This window comes from Furipterus horrens, unplaced genomic scaffold, assembly GCF_987537825.1.
Source record: "Furipterus horrens unplaced genomic scaffold, mFurHor1.1.pri manual_scaffold_6, whole genome shotgun sequence".
Classification (NCBI taxonomy): Eukaryota; Metazoa; Chordata; class Mammalia; order Chiroptera; family Furipteridae; genus Furipterus; species Furipterus horrens.
In genome coordinates, this window is record NW_028327176.1 from 10,506,599 (window position 1) to 10,526,172 (window position 19,574).

General features: G+C 58.4%; 1 protein-coding gene and 1 long non-coding RNA gene across 2 annotated transcripts; both read right to left on the reverse strand.

Moving 5' to 3' along the window:
• Positions 1-2,248: 2,248 nt before the first annotated feature.
• HS1BP3 (HCLS1 binding protein 3) lies at positions 2,249-16,074 on the reverse strand. Its single transcript, XM_090280722.1, has 7 exons — positions 16,031-16,074; positions 15,560-15,725; positions 14,203-14,410; positions 13,666-13,873; positions 6,363-6,523; positions 4,871-5,006; positions 2,249-2,579 (listed from the first exon to the last, which is right to left on the reverse strand). The coding sequence occupies exons 1-7, from the start codon at positions 16,072-16,074 to the stop codon at positions 2,321-2,323; spliced, it is 1,182 nt and encodes a 393-aa protein (XP_090136848.1). The 3' UTR covers positions 2,249-2,320.
• On the reverse strand, positions 10,348-11,075 carry LOC150005663 (uncharacterized). The gene is made up of 2 exons (XR_016511889.1): positions 10,896-11,075; positions 10,348-10,630 (listed from the first exon to the last, which is right to left on the reverse strand). It is a non-coding gene; the product is annotated as an uncharacterized LOC150005663 (long non-coding RNA).
• Positions 16,075-19,574: the final 3,500 nt, after the last annotated feature.

A 19,574-nucleotide genomic window follows, 5' to 3' on the forward strand; every position in this document is an offset into this window, starting at 1 on the left:
CTCGGGGTCCTGGGCACAAAGTAGTGTCTCAGAACCCGAGCTCAGGCAGGAGTGTGGAGGCCAGGCCAGGTCTGGTGGACAGATGGACGGACAGGGCTGTCTGGTAACAAAGGGCCTCCTAGAGCAGTCTCCACTCTGAGAAGACGGGAGGTGAGGTCTGGAGAAGGAAGGGTCCCCTTCCCAAACAGGTCCTGGCTAAGCAGTTATTGACCCTCTGACCCCCACCGTGCCTCAGTTTACACAGTGGGATCCTCCCTTTGCCTTCACCCCATCCTGCCGAGCAGCAGATGGGAGACCCCAGGTCCTGCAAGGACATCAAGCTCACTGTAAAAGACAACACCCCCACTGTCCCCATCATTCCCGCTGCGGGAAAGACCACCGCTAACAAATGCTGGAAGGAGGTTTGTGAGTCACTGACAGGCTTTATTGCATGACCGGGTGCCACTGATTTGCCAGTAGGTCACAGACCTGCAGTGAAAACCAGCCGCGGTCTGAGCGTCAGTATCTGGGAAGCACATGTCCTTACTGAGGTGTCCGGAGAGCACCAGGCCACCGAGGAGGCCGGGCCCCGGTGCACGAACTCACACTAGGGTGGCAGCCCCCACGGGCACCGGGCACCTGTCGGCTGCGTCCTCTGCTCCCACGTCAGGCGCTGGTGGGAGGTGGTGCTGGGGGGAGGCATTGAGGGAAGGGCAGGGAGCTGGTGTGGGGTGCAGAGTTGAGAACAGGGCAGGAAGGAGCCTGGCCCATCACCCATCGCTCAACCCTTCCTGCGTCAGCAAGCGAGCGGGCAGGGCTGCGAGGGGCGTGAAGGCCTGGTGGGGACCTCCAGTGGCTTGTGCAGTAGCCGGGGTTGAGGCTGTCCCAGAGCCAGTGCAGGGCCCAGAGGGACGGTGACCTGGGAGCCGGGGTCAGGCAAAGAGGAGGGGGAATCAGCTCTCAGACCCCAGAAGTGCCTGCCTGCTCTCACGCTGGCACAGGTGGAGGGGCAGGGATAGTCTTTCCTGGACTGGACAGCTGACAAGGGGGAGCGAGACCTAAGACAGGCCAGGCCGGGTCCTCGCACAGGGTGGGGACAGGGCACCAGAGGCTCTGATGGCAGCAAGCACCTGGCCAGGGCCCAGGGGCCTCCCTCAGGGTTGGCTGTTGGTCCCAATTAGGAAAGGTCTGGGGTCCTGGTCCCAAACCCCCTTTCAATGCCTCTGTCAGGCAAGCCAAGGAACCAGAGTGGTTGCATTTCATAAAAAAAAACAAAAACTTGTGTGCCATTAAAAACTAGGTCTGAACATAAAGAATACATCCTAAAAAAGGCATCCTTTGCTCCATTAAACAACATTCATTCACTGAGAATTTCCTGAGCACCCCCAGACCCGTGTGCCGGGCGTGGGGGTCCGGGAGAAGTCTAAGGCACTGGCCCTGCCCTGGGATGAGGCTCCTTCTCTCTGGGAAGCCCCCCCCCCGGGAAGCCCCCCCCCCCCCCCCGTGAAAGGCCGGGGAACAAGGCCAGACCCGGAGGACGGGGAAGGCCTTTGAAGCAGCAGCCAGAGAGCATCCTGTCTCAGTTCACTCTGAGCAGGAGGGACACGCCAGGCCTGGGCAGAGTTCTGCAGGAAGCTGTGATCGATCTGCTCAGAGCTGCCTGGCTCTACAGCCAGAGGCCCAAGGGGCCCACGGTCTGCCCCACCAGGTCTTTCCTGGGAAGGAAGAGAGGAAGACCTGAGCTTGTTAGGCCATCCATAGCCCAGAGATGCAGGGCTGGGCCTGACGTCTCTAAGTGGAGACACAAGGGAAGGCACCCTGCTCAGCACCTGGTCACCAGAGGTGAGTCAAGGACAGCCCACCCAGCCAGGCCCTCCCAGGCACCCACTCTTCATCCCTCTGCTGGGGAACCCCCCCCTCCCCCCCAGAGCTTACAGGCCCCAGAGACTCTGGTCCCCTGAGCCCCACCCCAGGTGGCAGACCCTCCCTCCTGTGCTGAGGTGGCAGAGCTGCTGGGTATGAGTGGGTGCCGAGCTTTCCTGCCCCGAGTGAAGCCTCCCCGGGTTCCCCCCATCTCAGTGCATCCTGGGGGCCGGGCTCCGGGTTAGCATCGTGTCCCCACACACGTTCTCCCTCCGCATGTATGTGGCTGAAACAACTGGGCTCAATTCCTAGGGTGACCTTCTCTGCACTCTGCAGGGTTCCGTGGCCCCGCAGGCCAGAGAAAAAGGAACAAGGAAGTAGAGCGGTCCTGTGTCCTGGGCACCCACCCTCCCTGCCCTGGGACTAAAGGTCCTGGCTTGCCAGACCCAATCCCCACCTCATCACAGGGGAAGGAGGGTCAGAAAAGGCTGGGGGTGGCCTGGCCAGGCGTGTCGTGGTCCCGGATGTACTGCAAGATGTCCATCTCATCCATAGCTTGGATCTGCTGCTGCGGCTTCTGCTGCCCGGCTACGGCCTCAGACGGGCCCGCTCGGGGGGGAACAGCCGGCTTTCTGGGTAGTGCTGGCTTAGCTGCCACTGGCGGCTTGGGCTTAGGCTGGGGCTGGGGTTTGGTCTCAGCCCCTAGGTTCAGAATCTGGTCCAAGTCCTCTTCAACTCTAGGGAAGCAGAGGGAGACACCCTGAGCGTGACCTCCTACCAAAGGAGCAAGCTGTGGTCGAGCAGAACCCCCAGCAGTCCTTCCTCCTTCCTCTGGCTGAACTTGGTCTGGATGAGAGCTCAGCTTCTGAAGTCAGACATCCCGGTTCTGACGCAGGCACTGCTGCGTGCTAACCTACTGTCCTCTCGGGCAGCTCTGCTCCCCCACAGGGCACCTCTGCGGGCCACACAGAGCGCACCAAGGGCTGGAGCCGGCCTCAGCCAGGGTCCACCAAGATTCCACCTTGGCCCTGGCCCTACCAGCCCACCAAAGAGGGGTGGGGGACAGAACTAAAGGCCACAGCAACATAATGGTCACACAGGACCAGTTCCAGGTACCGAACAGCAGGTAAGAAAGGAGGCCACAGCCGGACTTAGCCCTCTTTGCCCGGGGGAGCTTCCTGTAGATGCTATTCCTGGAGACCAGGCCTACAACGGAAGACCCATTCCATCCATCCCACCACCCACACACCCATTAACAGCTGTCTTGGGCTCAAGGCCATTCCAGGAGGTGCTACCCAGGGACAACCTCAGCTCAGAGGTGCCCGGCTCTCTCCACGTGGCAGTCCTGGGGCAAGTGCTGGCTCCTGCAACCTTCATTGGAGTCTGAGTGCCCAGAAAAAGCTCAGAGGGACTGAATGATCTATCCTCAGACAGGGGCCCTTGGGGAAACAGAGCAGTAGCTAAAAGCTTGTGTCAGAACTCAGGATTTACATTGCCTGGCAAAGTACTGACTCTGGGAACCAAGAGAAGATAGATTTGCCCTGAGGTGGGTGGAGTGGTCTGACTTGGGGTACAGGTGGCCACACGGGTACCCCTTCCCAAGCGCTCAATTCCCATCTGGGGTCTCGGGTCATGGCTAGAATAGGTCCCACCAACGCAGTGAAATGCTGCGCGGTAGTCCCCCCTTAAACCACGCAGGTGCACAGAGTCCTGCTTAACACTGGTGTTGCCCCAGCCATTTGGCCACGGAGATCCACTGAGGGTAACACCTTTGAACACCCCCTAAAGGATGTTCTGTAGAACACAGGTCTGAGAGGGCCAGTGCCGTGGACTTAGAGCCCAGTGTGCCAGGAAGGTCCCACTGGAGCTGCCCCCTGGGATGAGCCGAGTCCTGGAGTCGGCAGAGGCTCCCTGGGTGGGACCCACTCTGTTGGACCCTGCCGCCCCCCGGAGCTGACCCCGTACTCCTCTCCCCTGTGCCTCTGTCTCTCCCTAACCATGGAACAGCAATCGCTGCTTCTTCCAGCCTGCCAGGATGTCAGGGGCGAGGACCCAGGAGCAGGGTGAACAGATGCCAGCGGCCGTGGGGAGATGTAGAGACAAGCCATCCTGTGACTCAGGCAGGTGGGGACTGAGAGAGCTCTGTGACAGCCCGCAGCTGCTAACGAGGGTGCAAACGACAGCCTCCCGGGGCCGCGCCATGTAATCGTTCCGGGAAAGAGGCCGCTCTGGCTGCCTGTCAATGGCCAAGCACGGCCCGTGTTCCAGGGGCTCGGGTGATGTGATGGGGAGACGCACGGTGCTGAGCACTCTCAGGGAGCAGCAGCGGAGGCCTCCAGGTGCTTGGAGGGTCCTGGAAGGGGTGGGAGGACAGGACCCAGGCAGCGGACCTGGGTTCCCACGCACTTGGGAGCTGTAGCTCTGGGCCACTTACTTCTTCCACACTCCATTTTCTATGAAACGGAGGTACCAGCACCCAGCCAGGGGGGCGCCATGAGGCTTAGGTAAGGAAGGTCACGTGTAACAAGCCCAGCAGGCTGCAGGACCCCGTAAGTACTGGCTCTCAGTTCTGCACACGGTCTGCCCATCACCCTCCACGTAACAGACGGCGCCTCGCTCTCCGCTCTGTAAAACCTGCGGCTGGGACCCGCTGGGGAGCTGCATGCTGCCAAGGGTCAGTTTATTTGTTCCCAAAACCTGTTCACGCCAGTTACACTCACTCTTGCAGTTAAGTAACTTAATGATTATTCATGTAAACTATTCAGATATGAGTGTGAAAGGAAAAGAAAACAACGTGGACACAAAGTTCTCTTTCTGGAAACTGCCCGGCTGCTGGACGCCACCATCCCTCACCGAGTCCCCATCACCGTCTCGGGGCCAGCTCCCACCCACAGGCCCCTGCCTTCCAGGGCCAGGACCCCTCCCCCAGAGACCAAGGCCAGTGAGATGCTCCCATGCTGGGACAGGTCTGTGGCTCTGTCCAGGCCACTCTGGGAGCTGGCGGAGCCCTGCTGGGGACAGGTGGTACCTGAATAGCTCCTCGGAGGCCTCTCTGTGGCCAGGGCGGGGAGTGGGCCCTCCATGCTCACGGGCTGCCGGCAGCAGTAAGGGGTCACCCAGGGGGACGGCCCCACCGAGGTCAGGATCGTCAAATAGCTTCAGGGCTGAGGAGAGGACAGCAGCAGACTGGTCAGAGGGAGTCCTGGCCTGTCCTCGGTGGCGCTGGGAGGGGCAGGGTGGAGGTGGCTTGGCTCAGTCAGGCCAGATCAATCAAGGCAGAACACAGAACCAGATGAATGGGGACAGGTGAGTGTAAGGGACAGGTGCTCCTTAGGGCCGGCACACCTGTCTGCCCAGCCCCGCTCCGCCATTCCCGCCGTACGGGACCAGTCAGCTGATGGCACCTGGTGGCCTTCCCACTGCTTTGAGGAGGAAAAAGCCTCTTCAGTTCATGGCGCCAGGCTCCCCATGACCTGGCCCAGCTGGACCTTAGTTCAACCCCAGCGGCTGCACCCCAGTTTCCCAACAAGTGCTTACTGAGCACCAGCCACTGGCTGAGGGCCGCTGCCTGCAGAGATGCAGTGCTGAGCTGACACAATGTCACCACAGTCCCTGCCTTCTAGAAGCCTGGTGTCCCCTGCACCTCCTGTCTCTGCCGCCCCTCAAGAAAGGGGATCACGGCCTCTTCACCAGGAACAGCCTCGCTTTCGGCAACCCAGGCAAACTGCGCTGGTCTTTCGAGATCCATCTCGAGGAGAGCCCCCACCCAACGTCCCCCCACCCAGGAAGCCGTCCCTGATGTCCCTCCCCCACAGGCACTGACATCCCGCTCAGGGTCAGGCTGTCCTGTAATTGTCAGGAGATGTCCTGTCAGCCATAGGAGAGCCTGAGGCTGGACTGCGTCTTACTCATCAATATGCTCTCGGGCCCTGCACAGAGGCTGGCCCTCGGTGGGTGGTCACCATGTGTTGGCTGAATTAATGGGTGACATCAATTCCCGGCCCTGGAAGAGGACCTGGGCGTGGGGTGAGGTGAGGAAGGGTCAGGCGCAGGGACGAGTGTGGAAGTCCTAAGGACGCCCAGCTTCCTCTTTGCCATCTCTGCCCAGAAGCCTCCAGTGGGGTCCGTGTGGGCGACACAGAACCTCGTGTCCCGGTCCTAATCCTAGAGTCTCAGGACGAACGCCCAGAGCAGTCAGCGTCCTCCTCCCTCCTGTGCCCATGTCTGGCCACGCTGGTCCCAATCCACCCTTCTCCAAGCCACAGAGAAACTCCCGTCCCCTTCCAAGGGATGATCGGATCACACACAGCCCCAGAATGTTCCAGGCTGTGAGAAACGAGGTGCGAGACCAGATTGGTCCAGCAGAAAATCTCCATGAGCCAAGTCTGTATGATGTCGAAACGGGACAAGGTGAAGACTTCTTTCCTGCTCACGTGTGGCAGCTCAAAGCCACTCACAGAGGCTGGCCAGGTCACCCAGGGGACCCCAGAGCGATGTGAACACATTGGGTCTCTACTTACGGTCCCTGGGGGCGGTGTCCACTGTGGGGCCCTGGGGGGATAGCGTCCTGCTTGGGCCAAAGAGCGCCTCGTCAGGGTCCACCTCTTCATCAAAGATGGTGAGCCGGGGTGAGGGTCTGGGCTTCACGGCCACTTCGGGGCGTTTCTTGGGCTTCTTGGAGCTGGGGAATCAGACAAAACTCAAGATTAGGCCATCTCAGGAAAGCCCTGCCACCCGGCCGGGTCAGACCCACACGGGTGCTGGGTGGGCCAGCGCTTGTGTCCCAAAGGAACTTTCCAAGCACCTGACATTGGACGTGTCGAGGCCTTGCTACTGGAGGTGGCCAAGCCCTGTGCCTGGGGAAACCACCACTGTGGGGATGTGCAGCAGGAGAAGGGGTGGGTGTCTGGGCTATACACTGGCTGTCAGATGACCCCCAGACCTGAAGAGTCACTCAGGTCCCAGGCTTGACTACATGGTCACAGGTCAGAGAACTTGGTCTCCTTCCAGAGGCTGTGGGGGCTGCCCAGCCTCACTGGCATAACCTCCATTAACCTAGTAAACACATCAGTCCTACTGAGCAAACCCCACTGGAAGCCCTTCAGCTACTTAGAGCCCCGCCAGGCTCTGTCATCCCGAAGGTGGCTGAGGTCCTGCTCTGGGCCAGACACAGCTGCAGGAATCCAGGAGGGAGGACAGGGGAAGCTTCCGGGCTGTCGGGGGGTGGGGGGGTGGGTGGGGTGGGGGTGGGGTCTTGTCCTGGTTTGGGTGGAGGTTACACAGTGCTCACGAACACGCTCATGTGAATTACGCCGCCTGCACATAAACACATAAACTTGGGTTTAGTTTAACAAGGTGTCCCAGTCCCTGCTGCTGGCGCCCCAAGGAGCCATTTTAAGGTTTCTGCAAATGAGAATAAGCTTTTTACTGGAAACAGGACTTCTGGGTCAACTGTCTGCCTGGCAGGCCATTCCACTGGATGGAGGTCACCGTCTGAGCTCACGCTGGCAACCCTATGTGGCTAAACTGCTCCGAGAAGCTGGTCCTGCCCCCGAAGAGCGGTACAGATTAACCAACAGCAGATAAAAGCAGCAAAAATAGCAGCAGGGCGGGTATGAGAAGGCACGGTGCTGCAAGGTGACCGTTCCGCAGCCTGGATTTAGAACGCCTAGTAGGACATCAGGCCCGCAGCTGGGACAGGAGAGGCTACAAAAGCCAGGAATGCATCGGTTGGAAGGCTGCAGGACGGAGCACACCTCGGCAATAAGGGCCGGAGTCCTGGCCAGAGGATCTTGTCAGGCTCATGGGGAAGATGAAGAAACAGTGGTTCAGAGAGGCTAGAAATCTGCTCAAGGCCACACAGCAGGCGGGGGACACTGGGAATAGAACTGAGGGAAGTCCTCTGCTCCTGTCCCCTAACAAGATGCAGGACACGGTGGGATGACAGCTCAGTCCTGCTTGCTTGGGGAGAAAGTGGCACTTCCTGAAGGCAGAGATGGGAGCAGAGACGTGGCGGAGGCTGTGCCATGCACCCAGTTCCCAGCTTTCTCTGTTCCGGGCACAAGCCAGACAGGCTCACGTCACAGGCCACCGGGGACATGTTTCTGCTCTGGCACCAGCCCCAGGCCCTGCTCAAAGCATCTGGGACTCCATCCTAACAGCAAGTGCTTTTCAGAAACTTCAGCCACCCCTCCTTACACACCTAGAGAAGAGCCAGGGGGGCCTGCTCGTACTGGGATATTTCCCCCTTCTGGCCCACTGATATGGCAGAGCTAGTTCAGTTCTAATGACCCAGCAAAGCAGGTACCAGAGGCAGGCCAGGGCTCCGGGGGCAGACAGCTGGAGATGGGCCCTGCCGAGGCCTCCTGCCTGCGTCAGAACCCAGGGGCTCGCCCAGGAAGCTCTGTGTGAGTTCCCATGGAATCAACGACCAGTCAGGTTTGGGAGCCACTGGACTGACCTGAGGCCTGGGAGCTCTGCCCACTGCTGTCCCTCATTACCCCTTGCCTGACCCTGCCCCCAGGACCACCAGGGACTGCAGCAGTGAGGGGCGGAGAGCCTGGACTGGGTCCACCGTCCTGAAACTAACAGGCCCCAGAGCAGCTCCTGGAGAAAACAAACTCACATCCTACTCAGCTACTGGGCCCCTGCAGCAAGCGGGTGAGAGGCTCCCCCAAGACCAGGAATCAGAGGAATTGTGGAGAGAGGGGCACCCTCTGGAGAACAAAGGAAGTGAGAGAGAACCCACGTAATTAATTATCTCTGGCAAAGCCACGCGGATTTCAGGGATTCCCCTTCTTATATCTCCTTCTAGGTTTGAGAGCAGAAATGAGGCCGGATGCTCCTGCTCTGTGAACTTTCCTCTCCAGTGGCATGAATGTTCTTGTTTTTCTCCCTGGATATATTTTTGATCTTCTGTTGTCTTGAATTGAAATAAAGCGAACCTAGGGCACCCTCTGTGCTCCACCCATGCCACCCGGGCCATCCCCTGTCCCCTGACTAAGCAGCAAGTATAGACTCAGTAGTGTGCCTGGTCCAGAGTAGATGCTCAATAAATACTGAATGAAAAAAATGGATGGATGGATGGATGGCAGAAGGAAGGACAGAGAGATAAACAGAGATGGACAGACAGGGTGACAGTGCATCTCTTATCCAGTCTCATTTCTTTCTATTCCCCCAGGGAAGGGGGAAGGGAGTAAAGCGAGAGGGGGGTCCCAGCGTCGCTCTGAGACGCAGACCCGTATCTAGAAAGCCCTCTGCTTCCTCGTGCCTCCTGCAAAGCCTGCTCAGTCACCTCGGCTGGTCTCCCCACCGGCCGCTCAGCTGCTCTGTGAGCAGTTCATCCATTCACTCTGACCCAGCGCTCAGGCAGCACCTTCCACGTGGGAGAACCTGTGCTAAGGGACGGGAGCACAGAGAGGAGTAAGACCTGCCACCGTCCCCAGATCCTCAGAGCCCAGCAGTCACAGACAAGGAAACCAATGACTACCACACAGGGCAGTAACTCCAGCACAGCTGGAGCAGAGGAGGGCTTCCTAGAAGAGGTGATGGAAGTGTGGGCAGCAACCTAGGTGGGCTAAGGGTGAAGGGGTCTCAGGCAGGGAGCCAGTGGGGGTGTGTGACTTGGGCATGGCTGAGAACCCGATCCCCAGGGAAGCTTGGCTCTCAGGCCCTGGAAAAATGCTCAAGAGCTGCTGTGTGAGGGGGAGACAAGGTCAGGGAGAATGTTAGAAAGCAAAGAGCTTATACGTTTTGACTGTTGAAGTGATCACTGGCAGAAGAGGTATGTCTGGGATGATGCCAGGTTTCTGACCTCAGGCACACGGTCAGGCATTTCATAGGGGGAGTGAGTCACTCTGTTTCCAAGCCCAGTTTCTTCCCCTCACTCACCGGTCGTGAGAGCATGGGTGCAGGCTGCACATATGGGCTTCGGCCCTGGCGTCCCCACTGCCCTCCCGCCACGCCTTCCCGTTCACTGTCCACCCAGCCGTCTGCAGGAGGCACTGCCCAGCTCTGCAGTCCAAAGGACCGCCCAGCCTCAGTGCTCGGGCCACGGCACAGGTCCCGGGCGCCGGCTCCCCTCCTGAGTCGTGTGTGGGAAGCCCAGACTTACAGAAGGCATGTGTGTGCAGGAGCCGGCCTGTCCCTAGGGAAGGCGAGAGTCCTCAGGGAGTGGGGGGCCGGGAGGGCTCCCTCAGCATTCGGGGAAGAGGTGGGGGCGTTGCAGGCAGGGTTGGGAAAAGCAGACAGGCTCCCGGACAGAGGGTATGACGTCCATAAAGAACCTTCACTACTCCGGGGGCACAGCCAAGGTCCCGCGCAGAGGGGTCCAGGACCCTGATCTGTGGGCGGGTATCTGTGGGGCAAGCTCAAGAGAATAACCACCGCACCCATGAAAAAGCTCCTCATTGCCTGAGATAGCAAAACCCTACAGAAAACAGTGTCCCCAAGCAGGAGCCTGGCAATGCCACTTCCAGCACGCCGACCCTACAGACTAGCACAGAGTAAGAATGTAGAAGTCTATTTATTGACCTGGAAAAACCAGATGTATACGCTAAACAAACAAACAAACCCCAAATTATGGAATGTGCGTGGGACACAATCCCATTTTGGCAATAAGACACGAATATCCAGAAGTATATGCCTTGCAGGCAAAAGAACTGTTAACTGCGTTTTCAATTTTTATATACCAATCATACATTATTCAAGTTATAATTTAAAATGTTTCTAGCAGAGTATTTCCAGCAGAAGGCAGGGCTATTATGGCAGAACTTCATCTTTCTCAGCACTGTGAAACCTCAAAAATAGAAAGTTAAATATGAAAACTATGCACGACACGGCAAGCGGCCGTCAGAGGACACCCGGTGAAAGGACAGGAGTATAAAAAGGCACACGCGCTACCGTCTGCAGCTACGCAGATTGCAGATCGCGCAGGGACAGGGACGCACGAAACCCGCACCCACGGGAGAGCGGAGCGTCGGGAGGGGCCGGGTGAGTGCTTTTTCCATTTTTAAGCACTTCGTAATGGTGTAGCAACGCGTCTTTTCCCTCACCCAAACGAGGTTGAAAAGACAAAGAAAAGCCAGGCCGGTCCCTGCTCCGGGCTTCGTGCGGGCGGCTCCGACCCTCCAGCAGCCCTGCGGTGGAGCAACAGCGCCCCGCCGCGGCCGCCACGGGGAGGACCGAGGCCGGAGTCAGGTCCCGCCGGGCGCTCGGCGGAGGGGGCGCGGGCGCGGCTGCGGCTGGGAAGGCTCGGCTGCCATCTATCTGCAGAGGAACTGAGGGCACAGGATGGAGAAATACCCAGGCAAAGCGTAAGTCATCTGCGAAGAACATAACGTTCCCCATCAAAGGACAGGGTGGGCAGTCCTGTGCAAGAAAGGCACCAGGCCCGCCTGGGTGTCTCCGGAGAGGCCAGGGGAAATTGGGACTTCAAGGTGCTACTCTGCCACCCACAAGGTTCTGGGCCAGTCCCCACTCAACTCTGTCCTCAGTTTCCCCGTCTATGAAAGGGGGATCATCCCAGGGTCCTGCCCCACTCTCGGACTGCTGAGAGACTGGAATTGAGGGGACAGTGCAGAGGGCTGCAGCCTGCACCCATGCTCACGCCACCTGCGAGGGAGGGGAAGAAACTGGACTTGGAAACAGTGTTTATTATTCCGGATGAGGTGACAGCACTGACTCTTGTCACACTGGTCACTAAATGAAAAATTGACAGAAGGTCTTAAACCTCTGATCCCTTTTGGTGCTAAGCTTTCCTAGGATTCAGGAGCGATGTCCCTGAGTGCAAAGCCAGGGACAGTGCTGGGGGCCAGGCGGTCCCTGGACGGCTGATGCATCCCCAACAATCTGCTACTGGAGCAAAGAGGAAATCCAGGGCGGCCCATGCCAACCCCAAAGAGCATTTTCCTACCCAAAAAAGGAGCCGCTTTGCTAAGCCTGTCCTTCAGCCAAAGGCTGGCACAAACTGCCCAGTCTACCTCAGTTTGGCACCAAGTGTGGTAACTCAGAACAACAGGGAGCACGAGTTTAAACAAAGCCCTCGTCTCACCGAAATAAAGCCCAAGACGGGCCTGCGTGTTATGCAAGGCTGAGAAGGAGGAACTGTGACAAATCTCCCCTGCCATAACCTGGCCACCCTCGCTGCCGCTCTCACAGGGCCACTCGCTCGGCTCCAGGAGAAGGCCGGCCCCGGAGAGCTGGGAGGGATCTGCCTCCTGGTCACCAACGTGCTGCGGGACGTCCGGCTCCTATGCCGTCTCCCTGAGCACCCAGGCACCTTCCCCGAGAACGATCCCCTTCTCCAGGCTGGTCTCACACCAGCCCACAGCCCAGGCGGCCACACCTGCCCCTCACGTTGCTTAAGTTGTTCTGGTCCCTCCTGATTCCTCATCGGCTCCTTTTTGGAACAGTATCTGCAAGACAGGCCTCCCTCATCTGTTGACTGAACCTCAGTGAGTCTCGTGAGAGCAGAGAGAATGTCACCCTGGGCCTGTGGTCTGAGCCTGTGGAGGCGGTGGGGCAGAAAGACGAGGCCATGGGAAGAGCTGAGCGCTAACATTCACGTGAATTCAAACTTCACAAGAGCACGGAGACGGGTGCTATCGTTACCCTATCTTTGCCGCAGAAAACTAAAGAAAAAGGTACACTTCCAGGGAAACATGGCTGGTAAATGGCAGAGTCGGGACTCAAACCCAAGCAGACTGGCTCCACAGTCCAGGATCTTACACTTTGTTTGAAACTCAGCACCATTATTTACCAGCTGTCTGATCTCAGGCTAAGTACTTGGTCTCAGTTTCTTTAATCTGTAAAATGGGATAATAAAAGATGTTTGCAGGGCACCAACGAGACACATGTGCCAAGTGCCAAGTACAATGCTCAGCTCGAAGTAGGTCCACCTTGTTTCTTGTATGTGTGGGCCAAGGGGAAGCAGTGAGGGCTCTGGTGGCCGAGTCTGTCTGTCCCCCTCCTTGGCTTCTGGTTGGGTGGTCCTGCCCAAACACCTCAGCCTGTGCCCGTCGGGGAGGGGCTTGGGAACAGATGTCTGCTCTCCAGTCTGTCTAGCCTGCAGACCCCTCCCCCAGCACAGGGTGGTCCATGCAGTGTGGGCTCAGGAGCAGCTCCCTAAAGGCAGTGAGAGGGCCAGGAAAGGAGAGGAGCAAGAAGGTGACAGAAGCAGGACACCACCCAGGAGGGGCCACCGAGACTACAGCTGGCTTCTCTTCTCCAGCCAGTGGATGTCTGTGCATGTGTGTGCATCTGCCAGTGCTTGCTTATATGTACACATATGTGTGCATACGTATAAAGGGGACACACCACACCCTGGCCTCAATGTAGCCCCTGAATCACACTGTGACACCATTGTCACCTTATGGGTCGCCAGTTCCCTCAACCCATGTGATTCATGGGAACCTTACAACCACCCTGTGGGCAGGGGGGGCCAAGGTAAATCGCGCTGCTTTACAGACGGTGAGACGCACCCAGGGAGCTCCAGTCACGGGCCTAAGCCACAGGCTGGCCGGGTGGGTTCAGGCAGCCTGCGCTGCTGAGCTGCTGGGGGGCAGCTCTGCCAGGCCTCAGTGTAGAGCCAGGGAGTGGTGGTGGGGGGGCCACCCTGTGACCAGGGAGGGGCAGGTGATGTCTGAGCTCAGCCTCGAAGACACAGGTAAGGGTGAGCAGACAGCCAGTTCCCCCACCATCCAAGGCCATACAGGGCGACTGCCCAGGGAGCGGGGAGCAGGAGGGGTCTCATCCTCCCACACGGAAGGGAGGAGCTGTCCCCAGGGAGTCTGGAACCAGCCCGGAGGGGGCGGGGAGGCCTACCGCATGATGCCCAGGGGGTCCAGAGCCTCCTCCTCTTCCGAGGACTTCTCTGCATCCTCATCCTTCTGGCCTGGGGTGGGCGGCCCCTCCGTTTGTTCCTGCTGCTGGAAGAAGTCGAAAGCCTCGCCATCGTCCCCTGCTTGACCGTCTGTGTCCAGGACAGAGACATCTCTGCTGGTGAGGTCTGCAGCCCCCGGGGGTCTGGTGCCTGTGTGGGAGCAAAAAGAGCTGCTGTCACCCACTGCCATGGGACATGGAGGTGCCTCACCACACCCGAGCTGTTGTGCCAGCACCTGAGGCTTCCTGCAGGGTCCTGGGACCAGGACGGGGGTCTGGGTGGATGGGGGCAGCCAGGGGTCCAAGGGCCTGTTGCAGCCCCTCAGGGATGGTGGCACCGGGGAAGCCCGGAGCGGGCGGTTACGAGTAGGAGCCTCAGCGCAGCACAGGCAGCTCCTGATCCTCTGCGGCCCGGGGCCTGCCGAGGCTGAGCTCTGGGTCCTGGGAGACCTCAGGGGTCTGGGGCCGAAACGCAGGTACCTAGGAATTCTAGCAGCTCTGGGCTGCCAGCTAGTTCGGCATCCTTGGCGATGCAGCGCAGAATGTCGTCGAACAAGGCTCTCCTTTCCCGGATGTCCGACTCCCCAACGAACAGGACCTTCCTGGGGACCGGGGGAAGGCTGGCCGCCGGGTAACGACTGCTCAGTTTCTGGTAAAACTCCTCGATCTCGCTGTACTTTTTGGAGACCTGGAATGAGAGAAGCACGTAGTTTCCTGAGTGCAGAAAGGAGAGGGTGCTCCTCTGACACCAGCCAGAGGTCACAGGACCTGCTGTCGCAGGAAGTGGGCCTCCCTCCCGACCCTCCGTCCAGCTCCCGGCCTCAGGCTCCATTCATGAAGCCTCCTAATCGAAGTTTAAGTTCAATTATGAAAGTCTTAGTGGCCCAAAGGAAAGATGCAACCATGGTGAGTTCTGGGCACTGACTATCATAGGTCCAGGTAGAGCTGATGTAGGGACCCTAGCTTGCAGGTGACCATGGCCACCGCTTCCGCTTCCGTTCTAGGCCCTCAGCACATTAGTGACATGGCCTCACAGTCTGGCCGGCTGTTAGGTCACCTCCCTGCAAAACCATGAGTGACCTTTTCTCAGCATGGATCTCTGAATTGTTCTCCTGGGAATCTTCCAGACTCCCTGGGACGGGACCGCTCCTCCCTCCCATCTGGGACGATGAGACCCCTTCCCCTCCCCACTCCCTGGGCCATGGCCCTGTATGGCCTGGTATGTGGGACGCACCAGACTGGCCAGTCAAAGGCAAACATGCAACGTCACCCCCCTGCTTAACATCCCCCCTTGGCTACAGGAGAAGCCAGGCCCCCACACACCCTGCATGACCTGAATCCTGCCTGCCATCACCCTCATCTTCTCCTGCTCCATCCAGGACGGTACTGAGGCGCTCCCAGTTCCCCACACAACACCCTGTTTCTAGCCTCCAAGCCCTCACTCAGGCTGCACCCTCCTCCTGGGGCCCCATCCCCTCTTCCACTGCCGCTTAGCCCCACCTACTCTGAAACACAGCTTAGTGCTCACCTCTTCTGAGAAGTCTTCCAGAACCCCTTCCCTAGGGTGGGCTAGGCACTCCTATTCTATACTCCCACAGCCCCCTGTGCGCTCCTGTTACTGACCGTACCTGTCTCTTTACAAGTCTGGCTCCCCACAGACTATAAGCATGGGATTCACTCAGTCCCATCCCAGCATGCTCTGGCCCTAAGTGAGTGTTGGCTACAGAAGTGCCTGCTCCCTGATGCTACTTGTAACCTGGTGACAGGTGTGTCTGCCCACCTGGACCCCCAGACTCTGGGCACCCTTGGGAGCATCCTGGCAAAGTCCCCAGCTCACCAAGAACTGGACAACATCCTCGGGCCTGTGCTTGGCCGACTTGAACGCAGCCAGCCGGGTGACCACCAGGATCTGGTACTCCACGTGACCTGACATCATCTTGCCCCGCACCTCCTGGTGCTGGGGCACGGTCAGGTCGAGGCCTGTGTGGACGTTCTGAACTCGCCTGCCAAAGGGAAAGAAGGCAAAGGAAGCTCAGGATCACGTCACCAGGGTTCTCAGCGACACGCAGGTATGACCTCGGGGGGGCTCGGCAGGCCTGGGTGCGAGGCTGCTCCCCTGGCCGTCCTCAGGGGTCACAGCTCCAGGGCCCCAGCTCTGTCCCATGCCGGGCCCTCATAAAGTGTGGCTTCCCAGGCTTGAGCCCTGTCTTTGGGTCCTTCAGGGACAAAGCGCTGTTCCCAGTAGGGAAACAGGGGAGAGCAGAGGAAGCGGGGCTCATGGAAAGTCACGGACGCCTAAGCATCTCACACAAGCTCGGCGCTCAGGCTCCGGCAGAGCGGGGGTAATGGCATCCCTGAGGGAAGTGCCCGGGTCTGTGCGCACGTGCAGGAGTGACACCTGGCCAGGAATCTGGAGGGAGCCACATCTCCTCAGCTGCCCAGAGAAACCTGCCCAGTGTGGGGAGACGGAGCGGGCACTGGGTACTGGGCCCTCACTAGTCCTGGGCCCCCGAGAGGCGCCTGGAAGGTCACTTGTCAGCAAAACACTGCAGCTCCTGGAAAACTTGTAAATGCTACGCAAACATACTGACTCGGCTGCAGGGCAAAGAACTTCTGAAGTTAGAAAAAAGCTAAATGGGTCCTCATCCTGTGTAAGGGTAACGAAGACCCAAGCACACAACAATACGTCACACAAGCACCTATGACAGGATGTGCGGGAACGTCACCATCATGGTGGAGACCTACTGTGTGCTGGGCCAGACTTTCAGAACCCAGGACAGGGGAAGCCCTGAGGGGGAGCGGGGTTAAAACTGCCAGGCCCCTTCCTCTCTGGAACTATATCCGAATCCAGCAAGGGACACTGTGCCCCGCAGCACTTCTTCCACACAGACTCCTCCCATGTCTGCATTAGGCATGTGACAGTCACCGGCGTGATGCTGTTTGTCACCAACTGGGGAGGACAACTGCCATATGCCTACGTCTGAAGTGTGTTTACGCATTCACGGACCACATAAACCCCTTATGTGTGCGAATATCTCGTGGGTGGGTATAAAGCCCCCTACAATAAATACGAGTCACTTAGGAAGGACCTGGTGATCCTGCCTTCAGTCGGCTGTTCAGTAAGCGCCCATGGATGTGTGCGAGAGGGGAAAACACACCAAGCAAATCCGTCCTGTTTTCCTTTGGCCAGTAACCACACAGCGCTCCTGTCCTTACACTGAGTAGAGGCCCGGCTGCTCCCAGTGGTGCCCACGGGTGTTACTGTTAGGGGTGCGGAGAGCAAGCCAGGACTAAGGGTGAAAGGTATGATCGGGCCTGGCACTACTGCAGCCTCCCACAGCCATACACAAAGGCACGGCTACTTAGACCCATTTAAAGAACCAGGCACAAAAACGGCTGCAGGCTCCTGGCCTCAGCAGGTCAGAGACAGAGCCAGGGTTCTCCTGGACGGTCCCTATCCCCATCTCCCCAGTGGCTGGCACCTCCTATTGGTACCAGGCAGAGGGGGCCCTTGATAAAGATCTGCTGGACAAATGGAGCGGCGAGTGCAGGTGGTGATGGTGGTGGGAGGCTGGGCCTTGATCCTGCACTTACCCTGCAGGCAGCTCTCCCCCACCCCCACTGGGGTTTGCTGGCCCCTGACAGCAAGAAGCAATGGGCACCACAAACCTGGCCTTCCCCACCAGCACCCGTCTGGGAACGAGCCCTGTGCAGGGGGGGCTGTGAGGACAGCCCTTCCACAGCCCCTTCCCAAGCACCCAGCGTCGAAGTCACATTGGCTGAGAGGGGTGCTTGCTGCCAGCCCTGCTCCTGCTTGCCAAGCTCAAACCCTGTTCCTGCCGGAAAGGAAACTGAGGCTCAACAAGAGGAGACTTATGTGGCACCAGGGAAATCTCTTCTGCCGGTGGAGCCGTGACCGGCAGCCTCACTGCATTACTCAGAAGAGACCCAGCAGGGTTTACTTTTAAAGAATCCTGCTTTTCTAGACCTGGAGTCACAGGGAAGTTCGGTGACAGCTGGAAAAACAACAGTTGCGCTGGATAACACATTCATTTATGTAATAAAACTGGAACCTTTGCCCAAGATCTTGTGTAGGGGCAAAAAAGGGTAGAGTCTATGAAAATACTTGAAGTGAGTCACTTTACAGATGTTGAAAGGAGGGGAAGCACAGTAAAAAGGTGTCTAGACCAGCCTTTTCAGGTCCCCCTCGCACTGGGTCCTCCAGGCCTGGACTAGGGTGGGCGCACCCTGCATCCTCCGCTTTCAGGGTCCCTCCAAGTCCTTTGCTATAACTTGCGCTTCTCCTGAGCCACCTCCTTGAGCAGCTGCCCGCTCTTCTAACCCCTTCACTGGGAATGTCCGCTCACTCTTCCTGCGGGATGTGGCCTCATTCACCCCCTCCCAGAAGCCTGGGTACGCTCCTGCGCTGCGTTCCCATGAGAACCTGGACTTACTACCTTCCAGGCAACTGTAGGTTCGAGTTCATCTCTTTCTTTCCCCTTGCAAGGCGGGGCTTTGCCTTATTCAGCCCTGTCCCCAGTACTGAGCACCTGGCCTGCCACAGGGTGAGCACTGAAGGGATGCAGGGCAGATTTTTGTGCCAAAAAGAAATGAATGCACGGCGGCAGGGGACGAGCCCAGGAGAGCCCTCTTCCACTGGGTCTTGGGTGAGCTCGTTACCCTCTAGGGCCTTCAGTTTTTCCATCTGTAGAACCGGGACTCTCGATGCCGCCCACCTCTCCAGCAGGGAGGTGGAGGGGCCAAGCCCAGATAAACGGCCAGAGCGCCGTAGAGACCGCGGATGGCGGCGGATTCCCCCAGGGGCCGCCGCCTTCGCCTGCTGCTGAGCCCGGGCGCCTGGAGCCGCGGCTCACGCGCACCGAGACTCCACGGTGTGCAAGACGTGGCATCGGGGCGCCGGGGTCTGGCTCACCTGGACGTGACGAGCACTGGTGGGCACTGCATGACCTCAGCGGCTTGGGGCGGGGCGCGCTGTCACGGGACCCACAGGCGCCGGCGTCGCCGAGTCCCCGCCCCGCGCGCACAGCTTGGCTCTGGCACTAGCCCGCCCTCTGGTGTCCATTGCGCTGGCCCCGAGGCGGACGTTCATTTCGACGCCTTGCTAATACTCCCTCTAGGTGCCCTTGTGCTGGGACCCAGTGTCCAGAGACAACAGAGTGGCCATAGGTGCGCAAGGAAAGGGATCCTGTCGGTTACCCAAAGTCTTGATTTGCATCTGTTCTGGCGTTACTCTTAATGTTACGGGAACAGAAAGAGTTCCTACACCCAGCGCTAGCAGAACCAAACACTAAACACGGAGAATGTCAGGGAAGAAAGATTGGCTATTTTATTATGAATGGCACCACCCAGGAGAATGGGAAACTAATACTCAAAAGCCCAGCTCCCTATGGTGTGTAGTTTAGAGATTATATAGGGCAAAATCACGAGACACCATGGGTTAGGGGCTTCAAGGTGGTACTAAGGGCTAAGTGCTCAGGGGTGAAGTGAGGGTAATAAATCACTTCTTTAGGGATTGAGGACAGTTTTGAGTCAGTCTCAGCGTCCCTCCTGGTTTAATGGAAAAGCAGCTGGTGGCAGGGGGCGGAGGCGGGGGTTGGGGGTTGGTGGTGGCCTTTCCACCTTAGGGCTCCAGAGCTGAAACATAAATATAAGGATGTTATCTTTAGCTTACCAGAGGTTCAGGCCTGTGACCGTTAGGTCTGGCTGCTGTCTTCAGCTGCCTTGTGGGTTGCTGATTATTCAGATATAATCACACACACACACACACACACACACACACACACACACACACACACACACAGAGAGGGGGGGGGAGCTACGATTTCTAGAGC

Coding starts and splice junctions, on each gene's coding strand:
- HS1BP3 (XM_090280722.1), bottom strand. CDS start 16,074: ATGCCATTACCCCCGCTCTGCCGGAGCCTGAGCGCCGAGCTTGT. Junction 5,007..6,362: donor GGACACCGCCCCCAGGGACC/GTAAGTAGAGAC, acceptor TCCTCTCCTCAG/CCCTGAAGCTATTTGACGAT. Junction 2,580..4,870: donor GCCTCCGAGGAGCTATTCAG/GTACCACCTGTC, acceptor CTGCTTCCCTAG/AGTTGAAGAGGACTTGGACC.